The sequence below is a fragment of the Marmota flaviventris genome, chromosome X, assembly GCF_047511675.1.
Source record: "Marmota flaviventris isolate mMarFla1 chromosome X, mMarFla1.hap1, whole genome shotgun sequence".
NCBI lineage: Eukaryota > Metazoa > Chordata > Mammalia > Rodentia > Sciuridae > Marmota > Marmota flaviventris.
Genome location: NC_092518.1, coordinates 21,453,107 through 21,480,605, shown reverse-complemented (window position 1 = coordinate 21,480,605; position 27,499 = coordinate 21,453,107). Strand labels below are relative to the sequence as shown.

The window sequence follows — 27,499 nt, the reverse complement described above, 5'->3', positions numbered from 1 at the left end:
CAACTCTACAAGAGGACTGGAGGGACAGGTGAATGCTAGGCACTCTTCAAATGACGTTTAATTCTCATTTTCTCTTTTATTTATTACAACTGTGTTCAGTTCATTGCTCCCTCAGGTCTTCTTTTAATTTCCTAGGAGATATTGTGGAGTACTAAGAAATGAATTAAGAGGCTTAAGGTTGGCCTAGGCAAGGAGGAGTGAGAACAATATGAATTCTAGATGAGTTCCATGAGCCTGATTCTTTGTCTTCTAAGTGAGCTTGATAGTCTGCTGCTCCCTTTCTCATTGTTTTCTTTGTGAATGAGGAATATTGAAATGTATTTATGAAAGGAAACTGGTACAGTGCCTGGTCCTAATGTGAAGACTGCCATGCCAGCACAGTGGCTTCTAAGCATTCCATCTCATATGAATATTACCATTTTTTTCTCAGACACTCCATTGTGCTGATGTGCACAAATCATCGTTTATACACTTACATGGAGACCACCAGACTATGGGACATCTTACACTCCTTCCCCAGGCATAGATTTATCTCTCGTTTATTCATGATTTAAAAGTGTCTTGTAAAAACAGTTTTCCATTCTAGACTTTAGGCTCTCAACACTGGAACACACCATCTGAGGTTTGGGCCCCTGCCCACTACTTCCACAGGCTAATCTGTCCCACCACTCTGTTTAAGTTAAAATTATTCACACTGAAAGGCTTGCAATTCCTCAAGGTACCAAATCCTTGCCATATGGCATGTATGTTGAAAACCCCACCTTCTTTTGATTTTTGCCCTTTTGGTTAGAAGATTCTCATAGCTATGGACAAAATGTTTGCCCCCCCCCAAAAAAAAAATCATACATTGAATTTTATATCCCCAATGTGATGGTATCTGGAAGTGGGGTCTTTAGGAGGTAATTAGGTTATGAGGGGGAACCCTCATAACTGCGATAGTGCTCTTATGATAAAGACCCCAGAGAGATCCCTCACCCTTCTATGTGAGGAAATTTTTTAATGTTTTAATGTGGTCTATGCATCAAACACTGTATCTGTAAGTATTTTTATTTTGGATTCTGCAGCCTTCAAAATTGTGAGAAATAAATTTCTGTTAATGGAATAAGGACACCAGAGTTCTCTTTCTCCACTATGTGAGGATACAATAAGTAAACTGTGAAACAGAAAGAGAACTTTCACCAAGAATCTGACCTGCAATATGATCTCAGACTTCCAGCCTCTGGAACTCTGAGAAATAAATGGTTGTTGTTCAAGCAATCTGAAGTGAGACATTCACCATCTTCATTTAATCATGGCTGCTCCAAGTCTTTAAATTTATAAGTACAGGGATGATTCATCTTCATCTTAGCATTTCAGGTATGAAAACAAGCCTCCCAAAGTGTAAATTCTCAATTATTTCTTGAGAAAAATATAAGCCCCTAAGAAAGAGTTCTAATGTATTATTATTTTACATTCTTCAATAAAGTAAACATAATCTGGTACAAAACAACAATTACAGTGATAAGTGAGACCATTTATGATCTTTTATTTTTTTCTCTATTTCTTGACATCAACTTTTACAATTCTGAGTTTTTTTACATTCTTAGGAAATGCCTAATTTACTGCCATGCTGTCATATCCTAAATGAATAAATATGATGGAAATTTTCCTAATTTGTTTTACAAAAGAAAAAACCCTCTTACTCAATTCCATTCACAGCAATAAATGTTTGAGCAATGTCATTCATAAGTTTATATATGAAGGTACTTTAATCTTCTGATGACAAGAATAATATTTTTGAAAATTTGTTGAGGAACAGAGAACGGGAAAATAACATTTTTACACATTGTATTGTCTCCAGACCCACCCTTGACCTTCCACTATGTAGATTGTGGACTTTTTGACCACAACGTGGTAAATGACTGTGAATTTACTTGGGGCGGGAGGAATAACTGGACAGGGCCCTGGATCGTGCAATAACTATGGCACTTATGTGAGCCCTTGCTGCAGCTCTGGCTTGGGCTCTTGCTTCCTCATCTCTCAATGCTTCCTCATACCAGGTTTGGTAGGCACTTGGGATGGTATCATGGACTTTGGCTAAAAACTCTAGGACTTTCATCTTACTGGTTTCTGCATAGGCTCTTGGGCCCCACAGGAATTCATAGCGCGGAGGATCACTGTCGGGCACCTGCTGATATTCCAGGTACATTTTTTTCACTAAATCTTTGGTGATAAGCTTCCTGGGCTCGCCAAAAATAAAGTGCTCTCTACCACTGTATAAGCCCATTGCATTCAAGATTTGCCAGACTTGCTCCTCAGTGGCACGGTTTCCCTTTGTGAAGATCACACCCAGGATAGTCATCAGAAGACCAGTCTTGGGCACACCTCCATCGTCACCCAGCCTTGCATCATAGCTTAGTTCCAGTTTATTGATGAGGATATAGATATGCTTGTTGGAATCCATTTCCTTGATGTCTAGGCCAAAGACCAGTTCCAGGTGCTCAGAAGCTTTCCTCAGGATCTCAAGGAAGTGGCTCTTGTGCATTTGGATTATGTTTCTCAGCATTTCTGCCTCTGTAATGGGCTCCTTCATTTGATACTTGTATAGCAGGTAATGCACCAATATAACTACCTTCTCATCCAGACGGCCTCTGGACAGGTGCCCAGTGGCAAGCTGGGCTTGAGAAGAGCTTGGCCTTTCCTCCACTTGGTTGTTCCCACTTCCATTAGATCTTCTGTATGAAACAACAGCAGAAGTAGTGGTGGTGGGTGCAGCTCTCCAAGACCCTTGAGGATTGCTAGTTGTTCTAGCAGCAGCTGAACTCCGAGGATTACTCTTGGAACGAGAGGAGGAAGAGGAGTGAAACTCTCCACCTGCTCTTGCAGTGGCCTGAGCACCCACCAGACCTAATGGCTGTTCTTGGGTCTGGGCCTGACGGCGTTTCTCACGAGCATGGAGCTTACTCTTCTGACCTCGAGGCATTATGGTTTTAGACCGGGCAGTAGGGAGAGAGACAGGTATTCTGCAAACAACAAAAGAGAGTGAAACTGTTGGGCCACTTCAACTAGGAGACAACTCCTTGGCTTTACTGAAGGCTACCTCTGCAGTTTTCCTTGAAATCACTGTTCTAGAAACTCACAATGTGCCTATTCTGTGACCTGTCTGTCCCCTTAGGACTCTGTGGAAATAATTAAGGTATGCTTTTGGTTGTTAGATGCCAGATCTACCTGGAGCTTACTGGAGCTTAAGGCAATGGCATTGTTCTGGGTTGTGGGTCTTCCTTAGTTCACATTAAGGGTTATCAACTGAATCCTAGCAGCACCTGGGGTCCCTATGATCTATTTTTTGATGATGACCCCTCATTTTACAACCCTAATATCTGTGAGATTCCAGAGGATGAACTGAGGGGAACCTCACCTCACCACACCTACCTGGAGACACAAAGGGATGAAATCACAGGCTTCATGGGAATCTGTACTGGGGTAATTAATGTCCCTAGTCATCACACAGTGTTTCACCTTCACTTTTGCTAGGAACTGTGACTCCTCCCTCTTCTGACTTTAGATCTATTGCCCCTGAGCAAGGGACTCAGTCCCTGAAAACTCCAAAAAGACAGGGAAGCCATAGCATAACACATCTGCTTTTGGTTCATTTAGGTCTGAAGGTGCAGATAGTACTCTTTGTGACCCTTGCAATTCTGAGATTGGTAGTCCCCTCAGTCTACACACCTGCATTGGAACCTCAGGAAAGTAAAGGTCTTAGAGAGGTGGTGTCAAATCAGCTGGTGTCAAATGGTGAGGGAAGAGTTCCAGATCCTGCCTAAAATTAAGGTAAAGACCCTGAGTTAACAAGAAAATCTACACACAGGATCTCACATTGACTTCTAGAAGAGCCTGGGACTTCTCCCTAATAAGATGGGGATGACCCTCTCAGTCAAATGACCTTATTTCCTTGGCTTCTGAAGTGCAATGTAAGGGAATGCCTCTCCTGACAGCTTTGCCCCAAAGCCTCCCTGGACTAACAGCAGGTGTGGCTTTGTGTGGTACCCTTTATTTGTGGATCCCTGAGACCTCACTCGGTCACCTCACTCTAACCCCTAGCAGAGCTGAGGGATCATCCCTATGTTGACAATACCATCTTGCTCCCATTCTAAGGCATTCACTTCCCTGAGACCCCAAAGGCATTACTCAGGGTTCCTTACATCAATCCACCCTCATATGTAGCCTCTCTGGACCGGAAGTATGAATGTGGGTCTGTGATTTTATGGACATTTTGGGGTAACTGCATCAAATCTCTCCCATTAGAACCTGAGAACCCTTCCTCTGCTGGTCTGAAGTCAACACCCTGGCCCTCTCAAAATCCTCTGAGGGAATTTGGTAATGACTCTGAGATCATCTGTATGTCTGATGACTCCAATCTAATTTCTATCAAAACTGACCTCAGGCGGGGTAACTCTGGGAGCCCCACCAGTCAGAGGTGGGCAGTCCCATCACACCCAACTTATTATTTACCTTAATTCTAGGCAAGGACTAGGGCTCTTCCCTCAACTGACCTGGTGCTGTGCCACCTCACACAGACGCTATCATCTCCCTCAAACGCCAGAGGCGGAAGTTGGTATGCGTCACATCCTCCCATGCCCCCCTCCCCCAGACAGCCGGAGCAAGAGGCAGGGCTCTGTGATGTTCCTTCAGTTCAGAGTGGTTGATTACCTCAGACTTCATTCAAGTTCTCCATCTTTTCTTTGATTAAAGTCTGGGAACCCTTCCTCTACTGGTTTGAAGAAAACACCCTAGTCTAATATCCTTACCCACCTTAGTCCCTTTTGAAGGAATTTAGAAACTACTAAGAGATCATTAAGTTCTATGATTCTGGTCTAGATCCTACTAGGGCTGACAGCAGAATCAGAACTCTCGCCTTCCAGTCAAGTGGGGGATATCCACACACCTAAATCAGGGTACTTACCTTAATTTCAAGAAGGATCTGGAACTCTTCCCTCAGCTGACTTAACACCACCCCTCTCAGACAAAATCCTTCACTTCCCTGAGGTCCCAAGGCCAGTATCAGGGTGCATCACCTCCTGAAAACTTTGCGTGGGTTCTCCCAGGATTTACACATGAATGGGCTCTGTGGAGTTGACACTGATCTGAGATGGGGGTTTCCTTAGAACTCATATAAGTTTGTTTGTTTATTTGTTTATACTTATTTTTAAAATTTACACTACGATGGAACTCTTCTTTCTGATTACCTGGGTTAGCCTTAAATGAAAGGCATCCTCATGTTACCCTTCAGTTTTCAGAAGAAATAGTAAAGGAACATCTGAGCCCCCTCCACCAGGAGGGGCAGAGCTGATAGCTGGGGTGGGTCACTGTGCCTCTTTGTCTGTCTTGCATGTGTGGTTTCTTCAGAAATCAAACAGAGTCCTAACATTCCGTTAGCATCTTGGACCTCACTCTTAACAGACTTTGGGAAAATACTCAGGACCAATGCCCTTAATTTCCTGAGTCCCCAGAGGGGCAGTTCAAGGAAATCCCAGCTCAGGGTTGACCAGAACTGAGAGCAGAGCAGGATTATGTGAGGAATCACTCTCTTCTGCTGGGAGGATCTTCTCAAATTCAGCCATGTGTAAACCATGGGAGAGCCTATATAAGGATTGCAGAAATTGATGTACCCTGATACCCATCTGCGTTCATACCTCAGGGAAGTAAAGGGATTGGTCTTAGAGAGGTGGTGTCAAATCAGCTGAGAAAAGAGTTTCAGATCCTGCCTAAAATTAAGGTAAAGACCCTTAACTAACAAGAAAGTTGTCTGAAGTTTCTCAATCTTCTCTCCTCTGACACTTTATTTCCTAATGTTAAACCCTGGTTATACACCCATGACTGCCAGGTGCCCTAGGCTGTATGAACATGGTTTAGCTTGTGATCTCTGGCATGAGTGTTTGCAATTATTCTGCTGTCTGTTTTGCTTGAAATAACCTCATGAACTAAGGTTTTCGTCTGTTGGCCCATTCTGATACCTGATCATTTTGTCCAAATTACTCCCAAAAGTAAAGAGAAATATCTTTGACATTATCAGAATTAAAATTCTGTTTTGACATATCAGAATTAAAAGCACGTTCTCAGAAGAATCCTAGTGCTCAAGTCATCACTGCATATATCCTGCTTTATAGATTAGGGATTAGTTTCATTTTGTGTTAAAACTACTGAGAAAACAGACAATTGAAATAATAGACAATAACAGACAATAATTTTGCCAAAATTTTTCCCCAAATTTAAATTAATCAAATAAAATATTTGTGAGAATATGCAACCCTTTTTTGGGAAGGAATTTTAATAATCCAAAAATTTCAAGTCATCACACTTTCAACTTGAACCTAATTTAAACTTTTAAAAGCATCTTTAAAATAATGAAATAACAATATTTGTCCAAAAATTTATGTTCAGTGATATATATTTCAATCAAAGTAGCAAATGTGAAACAACTTACACATCTATCAAGAAATGAGTGGTTAATTATTGCATATACAAAGTGATTTTAAACGTGAGGGGGACGAGGTTGTGGCTCAGCAGTAGAGCACTTGCCTAGCATGTGCAAGGCTCTGGGTTCAATCCTCAGCACCACATAAATAAAATAAAGGTATTGTGTCCAATTACAACTAAAAAAATATTAATAAAAATGAGGTAAATCTGTATGGACAGTTTCTTCATTCATTTATTTCAGTGTCAAGGGTAGGGGAAGAACATGTTTTGACACATATGTAACCAATACAATCAATATAAATATAAAAAGCATTTTCATAACTTTTTAAAATTTGAAATCATACAGATTTTGTTTCCTGCATGATTGATTACATTAGAAATCAATCACTTTAAGATACATGGAACCCCACTCCCACATGTCAACTATTTCAAAATTAAATGGCACACTTATAAATATCTCACAGGTCAAGGAAGAAAGCACAAGAAAAGTAAATAAAAGGTGCTTTGAACTAAGTGATAATAAAAGCTTAAAATATCAGAATCTCTGGGATGAAACAGTACTCAGATGAACATTTGTAACTTAAAATACTTGTATCATAAAGAAGTTAGATTAACAATCAAATTATTTTCAAATAAGATAGTAGGAAGAAAAAAAAATAAGAGTAGGAGCAGAAATATATGAAATAGAGAAGAAAGAATACAGCTGAAAGTTGATAAAAATCAAACAAATCTAATCAAGAAAAAAGCAAGAACACAAAAATTAATATTAATGGAAAGGGAGCTATCATAACTCTACAGATGCTAAAAATATATTAAGGTAATGTTACAATTTAATGCCAATATATGTGATAGCTTACATAACATTGTCTATATTAGAGAAGGATCCATGTGCTGCTGAGAAGAAAGTGTATTCAGTTGTTGATGGATGAAATATTCTACATATGTCTGTGAAGTCTAAATTTTCAATTGTATTTTTTAGTTCTATAGCTTCTTTATTTTATTTTTGTTCAGAGGATATACCCAGTGGTGACAGAGGCAGGTTAAAGTTACCCAGTATAATTGTGTTGTGGTCTATTTGATTCTTGAAACTGAGAAGGCTTTGTTTGATGTATATAGATGCTCCATTGTTTGGTGCATAAATATTTCCTATTGTAATGTTTTGTTGATGTACAGTTCCCTTAAGCAGTATGACATGTCCTTCTTTCTCTTCTGATTAACTTTGGCTTGAAGTCCACTTTATCTGATATGAGGATAGAAACCCTGCTTGTTTATGAGATCCATGAGAATGATATGTTTTTTCCCCCTCCTTTTGCCTTCAGTTTGTGGGTGTCTTTGCCTATGAGGTGAGTCTTTTAAACACAGCATATTGTTGGGTCTTGTTTTTAAATCCAATCTGATGGTATATGTCTTTTGATTGATGTGTTTAGGCCATTTATAGTCAATGTTATTATTTTTTTAAAGAGAGAAAAAGAATTTTTTAATATTTATTTTTTAAGTTTTTTTTTGGTGGATACAACATCTTTATTTTATTTTTATGTGGTGCTGAGGATCGAACCCAGCACCCCATGCATGCCAGGTGAGCACGCTACCACTTGAGCCACATCCCCAGCCCCAATGCTATTTTTGAGAAATGATTTTTATCACATTCCATTTTGATTTATCTCTGGTTTTTACTTTGAATTAATTTATCCTCTGATTAACTATTCTTCTAGCATAATTCTTCCCTCTGCTAGTTTTCACTTTTATTTTTCATTTCTTCTTCATGAAATATCTTATTAAAAATGTTTTGTAGTTCAGGCTTTTTACTTGTGAATTCTTGTGATGAACAGGGAGAGAGCAGAGTTTATATAGGATGTGATGATTATGAGGGAGGAGGAGAAAAGATAGAAGTAAAAAAGTAAAGGAGTGAAAGAACAATAGAGATTGACTCTTAACAGAAGAAAAGAGAAAATAATCAAGGGAAACAGGAAAATATATATGTAAATTAAAAATATATAAAGAAAAATATATATGTAAAGTAAAAGAAAAATATATATATGTAAAGTAAAAATTAAAAAAGAAAAATATATATGTAAAGTAAAAATTAAAAAAAAAGAATAAAAGAGTACAAAGCAAAACTAAAATATAACAATCAAACATTGTAGTCCTCAAAAAATGATCCATGAAAAATAACTGTCTTCAAAAATGCTAAAAATGAAAAGAAAAACAAATATGAGCATATATAAATGTCTGTATAATATTAAAGTTACAATTAAACAAAGAAAAAAAGAGAGAGAGGGAGAAAAATCTTGTTGAAAAGTTAAAGAATTCTTTACATTGGAGTTCAAAAGATTCTCAGCTTCTCACCAGTTTTAGGTGGGGTCATCTGGAGTGTGATGTTCCACCTTCCAGAGAGGTAATCCCATAGGTGGAATTCCTCAAGGCAGGATTTAAGTTTAGGTGGGCTCCAGGCTCTTTGCTGAATGCCAATTGGTCTGGAGATTTAAAGCAGCCGAACTCTAGGGCCCAGTAATTGCCAGTACACACTGGAAGACAGTACCCCAGAGATCCCTCTTGGGTTTCACTTGTGTAGTGGAGGAGCTAATTCTTAGTCCCCTATGTCACTGGCAGCCCCCACATTTCCTGGTCTTGAGTTCAGTCTCCAAACTCAATTCTCTCCCACACTTGCCCTTCCAAATTCCCCACCAGACACATCTCTCCCAGCCTGTCCTGAAAGCAGCCGGGTTGGAGGGGGAAGGGTAGAGCCAGGTGGGCTTCCATGACCAGTTGTCCACTGGCTAAACCTCGCTCCACGTTTGATTTTATACTGTTCATTTAAGCACTCTCTGTGGTGTTCAGTGTGTGTTTACTGGGACTGTATTTCAGGCCAAACTCAAGTTTTCCAGGAATTGGCTCACTCAGCTGTCGGCCCCACACCAGCTGCAAAATGGTTCCTTCTTTTGTCCTCCACATGCCTCCTGGAGAGATGGCAGCTTCTTTCTCCCACAAGGATATTGTGCAGCTCACCTTTCAGTTTAGTTAGGCAATGTCCTTGATCTCTAAATGCTCTGTACCAAGACATGCCTCAGGTCTCCTAGAAATTTGGGTTCCTTTTTTTTCCTTATCCCTCCACCTTGCTTGTGGAGGAACTCCTCTGGCTAGTGCTTCTGGCCCAGCTGCAGCAATGGCTGTGCTGTTGGGGATTTCTTCCTTATTTTATTATCTCCAACCTTCTGAATTCCCAGTCTGCTTTGAATGTCCAGTTTTAAATTCCAGTAAAGTTCCCCCACCTTTTTTTGGGTTCACCTACTTTGCTGAGAAGTTGCCTGTCTACTTTCTTGGTTTCACTCCACGGAACAACCAAGAAAGTGACCGCTTCTATTTTTGCCATCTTGAGAACCCCCCACAAGGCCATTTCCAACTACATGTGGGTGGACTGGGAATAAAATAATCTTCTCATGTGCCAAGCGAGGAAAGCACAACAAGAAATAGAGTCTCCCTCATGAACTGTTACATGTTTCATAACTATGAAACAAAAAAGTAATTATTAAAAAGTCTGGCTAAAGCTGCATTAATCAATGCACATTAGAAGCAGCACAACTGAAGCACTTGCAAGAGAAAAATGAAGAGCTGGGCAATAAAGGAAATTGAATATTAAAGGTATTCAGTAAAACCTGTCACCAAGTGATAGACTGGACAAAAATAGGAGACTTGGGTCCACAGCATTGAAGCTAAAATATACTGACAACATAGGAATTATTACAATGATATATCTATTACCCCCTCATAAATGAGGAAGAGTAATCTATCTATCTAAACATGAAGAAACAGGCAAAAAGCCCCCCCCCAATTTACAATCCCCCATCAAAAGGATCCACACATATTTAAAGGGATGAAATTCCAGAGAAAGTTTACAAAAAAATGATTATTTAAAGGATTAATGACCCAAAAGAAGATATAAGGAACAATAACAGAGAAAATACCAGAGGTGAAAATTATTTTAATAAGGAGATAGAGATTCTTAAAAGAATCTAATCAGACCTGAAAATGAAAGAAACCATAAATCAAATACAGCATTCAGTTGAATGTATCACTAACAGATTAGATTATGTAGAAAAAAGAATTTCAGACCTTGAAGACAGGGTAAATAACCATGTAGATCAGTAAGCAGTAAGAAAAAAAAATCATCAGAATATACAAGAAGTCTGGGACAACATTAAAGCAACAAACTTAAGAGACATTAAAATTGAAAAAGAGATTAATACAAAAGGTAATGGCATTAAGAACATTTTCAGTGAAATGAGAGCAGAAAATGTCTACACCTTAGAAAGGGGATGGGCATTCACATATGGGAAGCACATAGAAACCCAAATAGACAAGACCAAAACTGAACCCCACCGAGACATATCATAATCAAATGCCTAACCTATATAATAAAGATAGAATATTAAAAGCCACAAGAGGAAAATGTTGGATCACATTTAGAGGTAAACAAATAAGACACACTTCAGACTTCTCAGACACTAAAGGCCAGGAGAAATTGGCATGAGATAATCCAGACTCTGAAAGAAAACAAATGCCAGCCAAGATTGCTATATCCACCAAAATGTTCATTTAGAATAGAAGAAGAAAATAAAAACTTTCCAGGGCTGGGGATGTGACTCAGTTATAGAGTGCTTGTCCAGCATGTGTGAGGCACTGGGTTCAATTCTCAGTACCACATATCAATAAATAAATAAAATAAAGGTTCATCCACAACTAAAATATATATACTAAAAAAAAAAAAAGGACGGGGCTGGGGTTGTGGCTCAGTAGAGTGCTTGCTTAGTATGTGTGTGGCACTGGGTTTGATTCTCTGCACCACACAAAAATAAATAAAGTTCCACCAACAACTAATAAAATATTTAAAAGCAAGCAAGAAAGAAAAAATTTCCAAGATAAGGATAACCTAAAACAATTTGTGACCATTAAGTCAGCAGTACAGAATATACTTAAAGAAATACTACATTACTGATGAACTTAAAAACAAACAAACAAACAAACAAAAATCCCTAGAACTATTGAGTGGATGAAGCTAACTAGCAAAGCAGATAAACATAAAATTAAGATCAAATTAAATGTATGAAACAAAATAAAATGGCAGGAAATAATAAATATATCTACATAATAACTGAATGTAAATTGTCTGAACCCTCTAATGAAAAGACATAGACTGGCAGAGAGGATTGAAAGATAAGAACCAATATATACTGTTTGCAAGAAACTCATATTACAAGCAAATATATTAACAGGCTGAAAGTGAAAGGATGGAAAATGATATTCCATGTAAATGGAGTACAAAACCAAGCAGGAGTAGCTATCCTCATATCTGAAAAAGCAAATTTCCAGCAAAAATTAATCGGAGCAGGCAAGGAAGGTTACTACATACTGGTAAAGGGAATTATCCAGCAAGAAGATATAAAACTAGTAAACATTAGTGCCCCAAATGTTGGTCCATGTAAAGCAAACACTCCTTGGGATTCAGTCTGAGATAGATTCCAATAAGATAATGCTGGGTGACTTAAACACACCCCTCTCACCAACAGATAAGTCATCCAGACATAAAATCAATTAAGTCATTTCTGACCTAATTAATACTATAAATCAAGTGGATCTAACAGACATTTATAGTGTATTCCACCCAATAGCAGTTGAGTTTACTTTATTCTCAGCATCTCAATGAAACTCTCTCCAAAATAGAAAGTATTTCAAGTTACAACGCAAGTCTTAGCAAATGTTTTTTTAAAAATCGATTTGTACTTTGCATCTTATCAGATCACAATGGAATGAAATTAGAAATCAACCAAAAGAAAAGTTATAGAAACCACATAAATATGTAGAGATTGATTAATACCATTTTGAACAAGAAATGAACCATAGATGAAATGAGAGGAAAAATTTAAAAGTTCCTAGAATCAAACAAGAATAGTGCTACAGGGCTGGGGTTGTTGCTCAGTGGTAGAGCACTCGCCTCGCATGTGCAAGACCCTGGGTTCGATCCTCAGCACCACATAAAAATAAATGAATTAATAAAAGGTATTGTGTCAAACTACAACTAAAAAAAAAAAAAGAATAGTGCTACAATGTATCCAAATCTCCAAGACACTATGAGTGCAGTTCTAAGAGGAAAGTATGGCACTAAATGCCTACATTTAAAAAATATAAAGGGTTTGGGGTTGTGGCTCAGTGGTACAGCGCTTGCATAACATGTCTGAGGCACTGGGTTGAAGCTTCAGCAACATAAAAAAATAAATAAGGGTATTGTGTGCATCTACAACTAAAAAAATTTCTTTAAAAAAAAGATCCAAATAAACAATCTAATGTTACATCTCAAGACCCTAGAGAAGCAGTAACAAATGATTTTCAAAGCCAATAGAAGACAGGAAATAGTTAAGATCAGAGCTGAAATTGATACAATAGAGAATTTCAAAATTACAAATATCAATGTAACAAACAGTTCTTTGAAACAAGATTGTAAACCCTTAGCCAAACCAAAAAAAAAAAAAAAAAAAAGAGAGAGAGAGAGAGAGAGAAAGAAGATTCAAATTCACAAAACTAAAGATGAAAAAGGAAATATCACCATAGACACTTTTGAAATCTCAAGAATCGTTAGAAAATCTTTTGAAAATGTATACTTCAACAAACCAGAATATATAGAAAATTGACAAATTTCTAGTTACATGACATGCCCAAATTGAATCAGGAAGATATAAAAAAGCTAAGCCAACAATTATCAAGTAATAAAATTTAAATATCAATTAAAAGCTTTCCAACAAAGTAAAGTCCTGGACCAGACATATTTTTAGTAAACTTCTACCAGAACTCTAAAGATGAATTAACACCAATCTTCACCAAATTAGTCTACAAAATTTAAAGGGAGGGAATGCACCAAGATATATTTAAAAAAATATTTTAATTGTAGATATAGTTATTTTTATGTGATGCTGAGGATTGAACCCATAGCCTCACATATGTCAGGCAGGTGCTCTACCACTGAGCTACAATCCCAGCCCACACCACTATATAATCTATGAAGCCAGTATAACCCCGATATCAAAAACAGACAAAGACGCATCCAGGAATAAAAATGATATGCCAATATCCCTAATGAACATAGATGAAAAAATCCTTAATAAAAGATTACCAAACTATATTTGAAACCACATTGAAATGATAGCACACCATGATCAAGTGAGTTTCATCCCAGAGATGTATGGTTGGTTCAACGTATGCAAAACAACAAATGCAATTTATTACATAAATAGAATCAAGGACAAAAATCACATGATTATCTCAATAGATGCAGAAACAGCATTTGATTAAAAATCAGCACCCATTAATGCTAAAAATACCAAAGAAACTAGTGATATAAGGAACTTACCTCAACATCATAAAGGCTATATATGTTAAACCCAAATCTAATATCATACTTAATGGAGAAAAACTGAAACCATTTCCTCTAAAATCAGAAACAAAGAAAAAGATGTTTACTCTCAATACTCTCAGTGAATACAGTTCTTGAAATTCTAGCCAGAGCAATCAGGCAAGAGAAAGAAATTAAAGGGATACAAATAGGAAAAGACATCAAATTATCTCTGTTTGCTGATGACATGATCCTATACTTAGAAGTCCCCTCCCCCCAACAAAAAGCCAGCAGAAGACTTCTAGAGCTGAGAAACAAATTTAGCAATGTAGCAGGATACAAAATCAACATATAAACATGAACAGCTTTCCTATATGTTGATAATGAATCTGCTAAGAAAGGAATCAGGAAAACAATTTCATTTTCAATAGCCTTTAAAATACCTGGGAATAAATTTAATCAAGGTGGTGAAAGACACCCTAAAATGGAAACTATAGAACACTGAATATAGAAATTGAAGAAGGTTTTAGAAGATGGAAAAACCTCCCATGTTCTTGGATAGGCAGAATTAATATTGCCCAAATGGCATCCACCAAAAGCAACCTATAAATTCAATGCAATCCCCATCAAAATATCAATGACATTCTTCAGAGAACTAGAAAAAAGCAACCCCAAAATTCATTTGGAAGAATAAAAGACCCAAAATTGAAAAAAGCAATCCTGAGCAATAAGAGCAATGCTGGAGGCATCACAGTATCAGATGTAAAATTATACTACAGAACTTTAGGAACAAAAACAGCATGATAATGGCATCAAAATACACATGAAGACCAATGAAATAGACTAGAAGTCACACAGAGAAAAACTCATATAAAAAAGTCATCTGATCCTTGAAAAAGGTACCACAAGCATACATTGGAGAAAAGATAATATTTTTAACAAACTGACTATCCATATGTAGAAGAATAAAACTAGATCCTTATCTTTTAACCTGTACCCCCCAAAAAAAGCAATTTAAAGTGTACCAATGGCCTAGAAATTAGACAAGAAAATCTGAAATTGCTAGGAAAAAACCCCAAAAAAACCCATAGGATCAACACTCCAATGTATTGGCATAGGCACTGTCTTTTTTCAATAAGACACCTAAAGTTCAAGAGATAAGACCAAGAATTCATTTCATGGAATCAAACTAAAAAGTTTCTGCATAGCAAAGGAAACAAGAATGTGAAGAGAGCACCTACAGAATGGGAGAAAAATCTGTATCACCTACCCCTTTACAGGCAATTAACATTCAGAGTACATTTTAAAAATATTTTTAGATGTTGGTGGACATTTATTTTATTAACTTATTTATATGCAGTGCAGAGAATTGAACCCAGTGCTTCACACATGCTAGGCAAGTGCTCTACCACTGGGCCACAACTCCAGCCCCAGGATATATTTTTAAAAACTCAAAAAAAAATTAATGCCAAAAAAATCGCCCAATCAGTAAGTGGCCAAGTGATCTAAAAAGACATTTCTCAAAGGAAGAAATACCAATGTTCAAAAAACATGAAAAATTTCAACCTCCTTACTAATCAGGGAAATGCAAATCAAAACTACACTGAGATTTCATCTCACTCTAGTTTGAATGGCAACCATCAAGAATATAACTAAAAATAATTACTGGCTAGGGTGTGGGGAAAAAAGTTACCCCTGTGTATTTTCGGTGCAAAATTGGTAAAACTAATTTGGAAAGCAGTATAAAGATTTCTCAAGAGACAAGGAATGGAATTACCATATGATCCAGCTATCTCACTCCTTGGCATTTATTCCAAAGAACTAAAGTAAGCATACTATATGATATATGCATACCAATATTTATAGCAATTTAATTCACAATAGACAAGTTATGGAAGCAGCATAGGTGACTGTCAACTGATAATCTGATAAAGAAAATGTGGTACATATACCCAATGAGATTTTATTCAGCTATAAAGAATGAAATTATGGCATTTGCTGGCAAATGGATGGATCTGGAGAATATCATGCTAAGTAAAATAAGCCAGAATCAGACAGTCAAGTGTTGAACGTTTCTTTTCATATGTGGAAGCTCAAGAGAGAGAAAAAAAGGAATAAAAGAAGGATCTTAGGAAAATAGAAGGGAAATCAATAGAGTAGAGAAAGGGGATTGAAAGGGAGGGAGGTGGGAGGGCATGAGGAAGTCCTAGGGAATGAAATCTACCAAATTATGTTATGTCCATGTACAAATACACCTCAAGGAATCCTGTTTATATATGTAATCATAATGTGCTAATTAAAATAATAATAACAACAACAACAACAGAAGGGAGATAAGTAGAGTAAGGGGATATGGGAGGAAGGAGTGGAAGAAAAAAGTTACTAGGGAATGAAATTGATCAAACTATGTCATGTGCATGTATAGCATGGCATAATGTTTCCCACTATTACTTATTATTAAAATGCACCTGTTGAAAAGTGACTATAGAAATGTATCATGACAACAACCTCTTCATTCTCAGAGAAGTTTCTGATAAGACCAAAATTCCTGTGCAATTTTTTAGTGCATGACATGACAAGTTTTTTCAAATATGGTGTCATCTCAATTTTCTAAAGGAACATGCAAATCTTAGTAAGATTTTTCCCCTCATCACCAAATAGCACCTTTCTTCATTGACCTTTACATTAATCTCAATATGTGACGAAATTTCTTCTTCCTTTATGTTCACGGTCTAAATCATTACTTACGACTCTGTTTCCTGCTCATCGTGCCTGACCATAGTTATACTGGTGCCCTTAGGCACATTGAAAATTGAGATTTTTTCCCCTGTGCTAAATACAGACAAGAATCAGAATGATGGTGAATTTTTAAAAAAATTTTCTTATCAAAGTTGACATATCTGCCAGGGAGACAATATCCACATTGATGGTAGGCTAAGTAATTGTTCCACAAAGATTCCCATACCCTTGTCACCGAAACATGAATATGTTATGGTACATGGCCAAAGGCACTTTGAATGTACATTAATTATAAAATAAAAGAAAATAAAGATATATGGGATTATCCAAGTGGACCCAAGCTAATGACATGAGAACTTAAAAGCAGAGAACTTTCTCTGACTGGAGGCAGGAGAGAGAGATGCAGCAGAAGGGGAAGTTAGACTCCAAGTATGAAAAGGACTCAAAATGTGTAGATCCACATGCAGGGACTGGAAGGAGGCCTTAAGAAAATCTGGCAGTGCCAACTGAATGACAGCAAGGAAGCACGGTCTCAGTCATATTACTGCAAAGAACTGAATTCTGCAGCAACTTGAATGAGCTGAGAAGATTCTCCTGAAAGCCTATGATAAGGTAACTGCCAGCTGAAAGCCTGATTTGAGCCTTGGGGTAAAGTGAGTCCAGAATCTAGCAGAATCATCTCATCCTTCACACCTATGGAAATATAGCTAATATTTATAGACATAATAAATGTGTGCTTCTTTAAACAACTAAATTTGTATCAATTTGCTTTAGCAGCCATAGAAAACTACCACAGCTTCCTAGAAAGACTACAGAGTTTATAAAAATTAAGTGTCTAAAATATCACAGTGACTTCATTGGTACTTCCTTATCTAATCACTCAAGAAGCAGATTTGGGGGTTTTGTTATGTTTTGTGGTGCTGGGAATTGAACCCAGGGCCTTGATACATGCAAGGTAAGCACTCTACCAACTGAGCTATATTCCCAGCCTGAGATTTTTGTTTTAAGTTCACATATTAATGTGTGGATTCAGTAGTCAGATTCAAAAAAGTTGTCAGATTAGAACCACTTCTTTTTCTAATTTCATCTGCTTTGTAATACCTCCTCTTTATTTCAGTATTATACCTCTACTTCAGGGAATAATATCAATAGAATCTGCACCAAATCAGACTCTTCTCACCTTTGGATTTGAAAACACTTTTAAAGTGTAATAAAGACACTCAAAGAGATGAAGATGTCTCTAAGCCTCACTGTAGAAACTGATTGATTACATGGTAGGAGCTGTTGCTGTCATAAGACATTCAGAGGAAGGCAGGACCTCTATGAAATTGGAACCCTTTGTGTCAGGTGAAAAGGCAGGGGAGTCTGGGCTATTTCTTCCTCTGGGAACAGAAGAGGCTGCTGTGAAGAGCTGACCAGCAGGTCAGTTTCAGTTTGGACAGGAGAGCACAGTAGGGAAGACCAAGGAGCAAGGGGAAGGACTCAGTAATGCAGGAAAATGCTGGGACTGGGAACAGGTTCTGGGTCAGAGGTAGAGTCAGTTCCTGAGAAGCCCTAGAGCTAAGGGCATGAGGAACCCAGACAAATGAGCCCCACAGCCTGAGTCTCATTCTCACCTTCCTTCGTTAAGCCTGCTTTGGTATTTGGCTACAGGGTCTTTATATGTTGTGATGTTGAAGTAGTAAGAAGAGAAATGAATTAAGAGATCCAAAATATGCCTCAGTCTGAAAGGAAAAGAAAAGTGTGGGCTGTAAAAGAATACAGACCGGGAGTTTTTCCTTGGCCCTGTTTCTTATGAACCATGTGAACTCAAGAAAATTGAAAAGTTCCACAAACTCAAGGTTTGTATCTGTGATGTGGGCTCAAAGTTATCTTGTTCTCTGGCTCATGTATATATATGAAGTTTTACTGTTGGAATGTAAGTAACATATAAGAAATCTGTCCAATGCCAGCCTGTATGAGTCTCTTGACAGTTACTAGTAAATAATAATATATATTTTTATTGCAAGCATTACTGAGCTCCCTTCTTGGAAAGTTTTAGTTTAATTTTAATCCTGGGGATGTCAAGAGAATATGCAGTCCTCTAGAACATGGGACACCATTATCAGCTAGAATGTTTCTAAGCAAACAAAAGTTACTGAAGATCAATCAATCTATCTTTTGATCAATTGATCATGCTTGGGAGAATCTTCCCCAACTGGATGCAACTCAAGACTCCTAGAAAATGTGTAAAATGCTTTCTCACTTGCATCAAAACATGTATCCTTCAGCTTTGAGTTTGCCAAATTATGCTCAAGATAAGCTAGTTTAAATACTCTATTAATAGAATGAACTCTGCTATGATTTGAATGTGTCCTCCAAACAAACATGTTTTGGAAAGTTAATCCCTAGTGCAATGCTTTTGGGAGGTGGAGACTGATGAGCAATGATTGCACCATGAGGGCTCTCCAATCATTAATGGATTAATGCCACTATTCTGGGATTTATGTTATTATTCTGTGAGTAGGGATATTCTAAATGAAAGAGTAAGTTTAGGCCCCTTTTCTGTCCCTGTCATCCTCTCATCTTTTGCCATGGAATGATGTAGCAAGAAGCCTTGTTTCAAGCTGGATACAGTGGAGAACAGCTGTAATCCTAGTGACCTGGGAGGCTGAGGAAGGAGAATTCTAAGTTAAAGGCCAGCCTCAGCAACTTGGTGAGACTCTATCTCAAAATAAAAAATATACTGCCAGGTGCCAAGGTGCATGCCTATAATCTCAGCGACTGGAGAGGCTGAGGCAGGAGGATCGAGAGTTCAAAGCCAGCCTCAGCAAAAGCAAGACACTAAGCAACTCTGTGAAACCCTGTCTCTAAATAAAATATGAAATAGGGCTGGGGATGTGGCTCAGTGGTCTAGTGTCCTTGAATTCAATCTCCAGTACCCACCCCAAAAGACAGAATTATCCTAATTTCACAGAAACTTGTAGGAAGTGATGTGTATAGAATATCTAGTTTGTACATCATGTTCAACTGCACTGGAGTAGAGAGAACACAGGGCACTTTCCATTCCTGCCCCAGGTAGAAACTTCTCTCTGGAGAAATTATCCTAAGCAAATACTAATAAGTAGTTTGTTTGTTTTTCCATTACAGGCTTTAGTCTTTCAACTGTAGTCACATCTTCTAGGAGGATGGTCCCTGCTCACCACTCAGAGCTTCATCTGAATAATCTTACCCAACTTAATTTAAAACTGATACCTCTGAAGGACTTGCATTTTCCCAATGCCCCAAATCACTTGCCTCAAGCAATTTATACTAGATGCTGTCCTCTAGATACATTTTCCCCTACATCCTCACTCTTTCTTTTGACTTGTCCTTTAGATCTTATATCTCCCCATGTAATGTCTACTCCTAGATTCTAAAATTTATTGGGCATAGATAGGTCTTGTTTATTCTGTCATTCCTAGTTCAAGCATTCCTAGTTCAATTAATGTTAGAGTAATAAATGAGTTAGTGTGCAGTTGGTCTACTTTGTTACTATGTAATTATCCCATATTCTTGAATAATCTATCTAAAGTGTGTGTGTGTGTGTGTGTGTGTGTTTGTTTGTTTGTATTTGTACCAGGGATTGAACCCCCAGAGTGCTTAACCACTGAGCCACAGTCCTAGTTCATTTTTCTGAGAGAATGTTGAGAGCCACAGCCGAAGGGGCCCCAGCAAACTTCCAGCTGCCAGCAAACTTCCAGCTACCGGCTGATGATTGGCTCACAGCGGCCCCAGCAACATCTAGCTGATTGGCTCCTCGGCCCCAGCAACATCTAGCTGATTGGCTCCTCTGCGGTGATGCTCATTGGACTGTTTCCCTGCCCTTTCAGACCACGGAGCTGCTCATTGGGGGACTTTTTTGGCTCCGCCCACGGGACCCAGCCAATCAGCCTCAAGAGCTGGAGGATTGTGGGAGGTGGGGAGAAGCTTGTGTGGGAGAGAGAGGCTTGTGGAAAGCCGGTGGTGGCAGTTGAGGCTCTGAGGGTTTTTCCTGAGAGGCTGTTTTGTTTGGCGTGTGTGGTTCTAAAAATAAAGTTAGTTTCTTTTGACAAGTGGCTCCTGATTGTGCCCAGCCAGACTGCGGCAAGAGAAGTTCTCACTAAGTTGCTTAGGACCTAATTAAATTGCCAAGGCTGGCCTTGAACTTGTGATCCTCCTGCCTCAGCCTCCAAAACCACTGGGATTACAGGCATGTACCACTGTGTGCAGCTAAAGTGTGTATGCTTTAATCTTATAGGGCAATCGAGTAAAAGTGAATAGGGAATGCAATAACTAATCATTTTTTATCTTGTTTTATCTGTTTCATGATCCTCATTATTACATTGTCCCATTCTTTCATATGTCTAAGGAAATGCTTAATTTACTACCATGGTATCTTTTTCCAAATCACTAAATAAGATGGAGAGCTTCTCAATTTGATTTTCAAAATAAGCTGGGTATGGTGGCACATGCCTTTAATCCCAACATCTTTGGGAGGCTGAGGCAGCAAGATTGCAAGTTTAAAGCCAGCCTCAGCAATTAACAAGGCCCTAAGCAACTTAGCAAGATCCTGTCTCAAAATAAAATATAAAAAGGGCTGGGGATGTGGCTCAGCAGTTGAGTGGCCCTAGGTTCAATCCCTGTTACAAAATAATAATAATAATAAACAAAATAATAAATCACTATTAAATCTCATATACAGAAAAAGGTTGAGCAATGTCATTCATAAACTTAGATTCTAAAGTTACTCAGATTTCTAATAAAAGGAACATTGCCTTAAACAAATTATTAAAAATACTACATAGAATATAAACACCAACATGTTACATGCTGTATTGTCTTCAGCCCCACCTTGACCTTACACTACTGATATTATAAACTTATCAATTTCCTAGAGATGAATCTGACTTAGACTTTACTAAGGGTGGGAAGAACTCCTGGATGTGGCCTTAGAGTGCACATTGGGCAGGGCACTAATGCAAGCCTTTGCTTCAGCTTTGGCTCAGGCTCTTTCTTCCTCATCTCTCAATGCTTCCTCATAGCAGGCTATAGGAACAGAATCATGGATCTTGGCCAAAAACTCCAGGACTTTCATCTTACTGGTTTCAGCATGAGCTCTTGGGCCCCACAGAAATTCATAGCATGGAGGTTCACTGTTGGCCACCTGCCGATACTCCAGGTACTTTTCCTTCACTAAATCTCTGGTGATCAGCTTCCTGGGATCCCCAAAAGTGAAGTGTGCTCCTTTCCTTCATAGAATCCCATCATATTTAACACTTACCAGACTTGCTTCTCAGAGGCATAGTTTCCCTTTGTGAAGATCACAGCTAGGATAGTCATTAGCAGGCCATCTTGGGTACACTTGTTTACCCTTGCATCAGAGCTTGGTTCCAGTTTGTTGATGAGGACATAGATGTGCCTTTTGGGATCCACTTACTTCAACTCAAGGCCAAAGACCAACTCTAGGAGCTCAGAAACTCTCTTAAGGATCTCGGAAAAGTGGTTCTTATGAATCTGGATATCATTTTTCAGTATTTCTGCCTTTGTAATGGGCCCCTTCATTTGAAGAGCAAGTAATGCATCAATGTTACTACCTTCTCATCTAAATGGCCTATGAGAAAGTTCTCAGTGGCCACTGGGCTTTCTGGGGATCTTGCCCTTTCCTCTATATTATTGTTTATACTTTCAACAGATCTTGTGAATAAAATAGCTGCAGTAGTGATGGTGGTAGATGGGATTCTACCAGGATCTTGGGGATTATAAAGTGTCTCAGCAAGGCAACCATGAGGAATACCCTTGAAATGAACAGAAGAGGAATAGGCATAATCATCTTCCTTTGCTACAGTGGCCTGATCATGCACTAGATCTTTAGATTCTTTTGGAGTCTGGTGGTGTTTTTCCCTGGCCTTGACTTTGCTCTTCTGACCTGAAGGCATGATGACTGTTCAGGTGCAGCAGGCAAAAGTAGATGATCTAGTGACCTGGAGAAGAATGGACTAGGTGTTTTGTTCCTCTTCACTAGAGAGACACACACTTTGGCTTTGTAGATGGGTCTTTTGCATGTTTTGTGTGGTGTGTGTGTGTGTGTGTGTGTGTGTGTGCGTGCATACATGTGCGCATGCTATTCAAGGAACCTATACGGCCTTGAACCTCTGATCTGCTTGTCTCCTGCCTGAGACATAACTAGGATGTGTCATAGTTTGCTACCCACCACATCTGATTTCTGAGGAGAGAAAACAAGGCCTGGCAGGTCCCAGCTTTGAGGCAGGGGAATGTCTCTTTGTTCCCATTCAGTGTTTTCTGGGATTCTTCTACGCTGTTGCTTTGATGTTGACTTCTTATTTCAGTGCCATCATCTCCCTTCTATCCTGGAAAAGAAACTGAAGGAGAGTCTTATCTGATCATATCTACCTGGTGATACTCAGAATGACAGAAGAGCTCTGAGGAACACTGTTTATACTGGGGTCAGAATTAGGGTTCTCATTCTTCATTCAGGGTCCTCATCTTCGCTTCTGGCATGGCGTGGGCCTCCACCTTCTTCTGATGTGAAACCTATCTCCCCAGAGAAAGTACCATATCCCTGAGAATTCCAAAGCAGGAATTGAAAGAGCCCTCACCCTCACATAGCTCTCTGATAGTCCCTTGGTGCTTAAAGTGTGGGCAGGACTTTGCCCAACCTAAGCCTGGAGTGGATAGTTCCCTCAGGACTTAAGATCCTTTCCTTTAATATTCCTGTTCGGGGCCTGTGACTCCTGTTCTGAATTAAGATTGATACTCTGTTTCAGTGACTTTATCTCCCTGAGTTTCCACCAAGAGAAATCAGTATGTTTCATCAGGTGATCCTCCTTTAGGGCCTGTCAGGAATCTTTGAAGTCCACTCTGTTATGGGGAAGAAATAGCCTCAAGCTTCACTCAAAGTCCTTACATTACTTCTAAGCAAAGTGGGGAAATAGTTCCTCTGAAAACCAAATGCCAGTGTTACATTCAGACACTCCCATCTGGGGCCTACTTGGGCTGATATCAGGGGTGAGACTCTGTACCAACCCTGCCCTTCTGGGTTGGGTGGTTCTCTCAGAACAAAGGGTCTTTACCTTACCTCCTGGCAGGGTCTGGGACTCCTCCCTTTTATGACTTACTATTGTCCCTCATACCAAGTTTTTCACTTTCCTGAGAGATCCAGAGCTGGAATTCAGGGTATATTACATTTGGCTACTACAATGGGTCTATCATGGGCCTCTAGACCCATAGAACTTGTGTCTATGGGATCCTTCTTATCTGGTGTATGTTATTCCCTCAGATCATACTTAGGATCTTCACCTTCATTGCTGGAAGGTCTGAACCCCCGCCTTCTGCTCATCTAGTGCCCAAACCTGGTGTAATGTTGTCACCTCTCTGAATCCTAGGATGTCAAATAGTGCTGCTATATCAGGAAATTCCTATCCAAGGCTTCCCAGGGTTTACACAGGGGTGGAATTCTATTGGCCCTTCAATCTTCTGGTGTAGGGATTGCCCTCAAACCTTACTCAGGCTCTTTACCTTCATTCTACACAGGTCCTGGAACTGTTCCCTGGAATCTTTCTCCTCTGATGACCACAGCAGCCCAGTTCAGACCAGCAATGCCTTCACTTCTCTTTGAAATCAGAAACAGATATAGAGAAACCAATGTATGCCACCCCCTTTATATAGGGTCTCTCAGGGCTCAGAGAAAGGGTATAGCTCTTAGGAGTATTGAGGTAGCCTGTGTTTTGTGGGGATTATTTATTCTGAAAGAGCTCACACAGGGGTCTTTCTTCTACTCCTGTGAGGGCTGGGACTCCTCTCTCTCTCCTGATTGGGGTCATCCAGTCAGAAATCAGTGTTTTTCTCCCCAATCACCTCACCTTATACTCTATGATCCTAAGTCTCCATATGAAGTGAAAAGGTACCTCAGCCTATCATCTGGGCATGGACTTAGAAGTACTAACCAGGCACCAGGTTCTGGGCTAAATGGTCTTTTCTGAAGTGAGCGATTCTCTCAGAACTTCCTTAGGGTTTTCACTTTTACTTCTCTTAGGGTCTGGAACTCTCCCTTAGTCAGCCTAAGGATGGTAAATGCCCTTAGGTTCAATGCCCTCATCTCACAGTAAAAGTTGACATAAATTTTTACTGCATAGAATGCATGCAATAATTTTGGCAATCACTAGTACAAAATCCTTTTTTTCTTTAAATTTTCAATTCAATCAAGTCAAGGTTATGACAGTAATAAATGTAGAGATTTTTATTCCACATATACCTGTCACCCCTTCAATTTATAAAGGAACTATACTATCTTTAGTGTTTATGCAACCACCTGGAAATGTTTGTATTGAAGACAAGCCCCCTCCTTTAGCATCTGATAGCAACAAAGGCCACCAGACATAGTCACAAAATCAGCACTGTTCTGCAGAGAAATCAGGGACTATGGGAAGCAATATAAGCTGGGGATAACATCAGGATCATTTTTCAAGATATATCTACACTCAACCCTTTACGATAGAGTCAGTGAAGTAATTAGCTTCAGGGACTACTGCCTCTTTACACCCACATACTCCCTTGTATTATTCATGGCCCCTACTTGCCCTGTTGTAACTGTCTTTAATCACCAATCACACTCAGTTTTACAGCATCAACCTCTGTGGTGGAAGGGACACATATACAGAGGAAGAAATACCCATTCTTGTCAGGGATCACAAGAATTCCTAGGCCTGGAATGCTAGCAAGAATGCATTGAACCACCTGACACCTGGTTTATTGTCCTCACTTCATAGTAAAAGGTGATAGAAATTTTTACTACAGGTCACACAATAACTTTGGGAATGGCTACTACAGAATCCGTTTTTTTAAAAAAATTTCCAATTCAATCAAGTCAGGGTTATAACAGTAATAAAGATACTGAAGAGATGTAATAAAGGCACTGAAGAGATGCTGCTCTTCCAGAATCCATTAATATCACTGAGTAATGCAGAGGAGCTTGACATACTCTACCTGACAAGTGGGTAAAGGAGATTCTGAGGGTAGGTGTCTGTAATGCCTCTGATCATTTTGTCCAATTGATCCATTCACTCAGATCATCATGCTAATAATGATTCAGAGACTCTCAAGCTTAGTCATCAAAGTTATTCAAGATTCTCCATTTTCTCTCCTTCCTTCTTTACCCTATTGTAACAGTGGTCCACTTCACCTTTGGAATATAGCCCTCAGCTGCTTATTTTAAAAGGGACATTATTTTTTTTTCTTTTTCTCTTCTTCCTCTCCCCCTCCCTAACCTGGGACAAGGAACAATATTACCTTTTCCCCATCCTTGGCCTATAAGTTATCTGTCCTGGAGTGCACACACCCAGCACAGGAAGGAGATATCATCAGAAGATCTAGGAAGTGACTTTCTCCCAAATTAACAAGTGAATTTCCATACACCATCAGGGCACACCAGGGACCCCAGTTGGGACACACCTGAAATGCAGCCTTTGAGGAGCTCCTTTAAAAGCCCTGTTCTCCCTTATGGGCAGAACCACAGCCTGTGGGACTGGAGTCCCCATGCTCCTCCTTTGCTAGCAAAGCAATAAACCTTCATCTTCCTTTTTCTCAAAACCATGTCCTTGTTATTCAATTGGCCATGAATTGGCATCAGGGACAAGGACCGAACTTTCAGTAACACTATGCTACAAGTCAGAAGTGGATATTTGACTTCCAGCTTCTGTAGGCTCTCTGGACTAGGATCAGCTTATTATATGTCTCATGCATTCTGAAAATTGTTTTACTCTCCTGAAACCCCTCATTAACTGTGGGTTTCCTGTGTGGGTCCATTCCTGGCATTTGATCATTCGACCAAATTGTTTCTTCTCAAAGTAAAGAGATATATTTTTTGGCATATCAGTATGCTAAATTAGGTACCCACTGTTCAAGACAACATTATTGAAATTTTACTTTATGTATGTAAGGAATTAAGTATAATTCCTGCAAGACTTTCTTAGAAAACAAGGAGATACAAATTAAAATAAGAGTGAGACAATCCATTTTCAATCAACTTTAACCAAAATTTTAAAAATTTGATAAAATAAAATGCCTGTGAGATATTAATTCATTCACATTCATTTATATATGAGAATATAAATTGGTACAGCTTCATTGGAATGAAATAATGGGAGCAATATTCATAAAAACTTACAGTCCTCACACTCTTTCCACTTTAATTTGTGTTTTTACACATCTTTCTTATAATGAAACATGCATGTTTGCTCAAAAATTGATGTTCTATAAAATGTTGTTATCAATTGTAATCATAGCAACAAATGGGAAGCAATTTATGTGTCCATCAGGAGGAGATTGGTTCAGTTAATTGTGGCACATACATACTTTGTAATTCTAGGGAATAGTTAAAGGAGTAAAGTGGATCTATAAGTATTGTCACAGAAAGATATTGCATTCATTTTAGTCAGTGGCAAGGGTATGAGGCAGAATGATATTATGACAGTTATAAATTTATGTTAAAACTTGTATATAGACGAAAAAGCCTTAAATAAATGTTAAAATACTACATGCAGTATTTTTAATGTGGTTATCTTTGAGGAGAAACCGAATTTTGGAGGAAGCAGAGTTTGTATTTATCTGTATTTTAGAATTTTTTTACTACAATAATATGTCCCTTCTTCTTTGTAATTAAAATATTTCAATAAGAGTAACAGCAGAAAAAGTAGCTGTGTGTTATACACACATATAGGATGTATACAATGTAATAGGAGAAGCCTGAAATCTGAATAGCTTTGAAAGGAAAGTGACCACAACACTCAGAGCGACCAAGAGAGCTTTATTGCAGCAGTGCAAAAGCGGAGAAAGAGAGAGAGAGAGAGAGAGAGAGAGAGAGAGAGAGAGAGAGAGCGAAAGCAAGAGAGGGAGACAGAGAGAGCA

General features: G+C 38.7%; 1 protein-coding gene and 1 pseudogene across 1 annotated transcript; both read right to left on the bottom strand.

Annotated features, from left to right (window-relative positions):
* Nucleotides 1-1,909: 1,909 nt before the first annotated feature.
* On the bottom strand, nt 1,910-2,962 carry LOC114085938 (melanoma-associated antigen B10-like). Its single transcript, XM_027927245.1, has one exon. The coding sequence runs from the start codon at nt 2,960-2,962 to the stop codon at nt 1,910-1,912; it is 1,053 nt and encodes a 350-aa protein (XP_027783046.1).
* Nucleotides 2,963-21,494: 18,532 nt separating this feature from the next.
* LOC114086016 (melanoma-associated antigen B10-like) lies at nt 21,495-22,512 on the bottom strand (annotated as a pseudogene).
* Nucleotides 22,513-27,499: the final 4,987 nt, after the last annotated feature.

Excerpts from the sequence above, each read along its gene's own strand:
- LOC114085938 (XM_027927245.1), bottom strand. The coding sequence starts at position 2,962 with ATGCCTCGAGGTCAGAAGAGTAAGCTCCATGCTCGTGAGAAACGCCGT.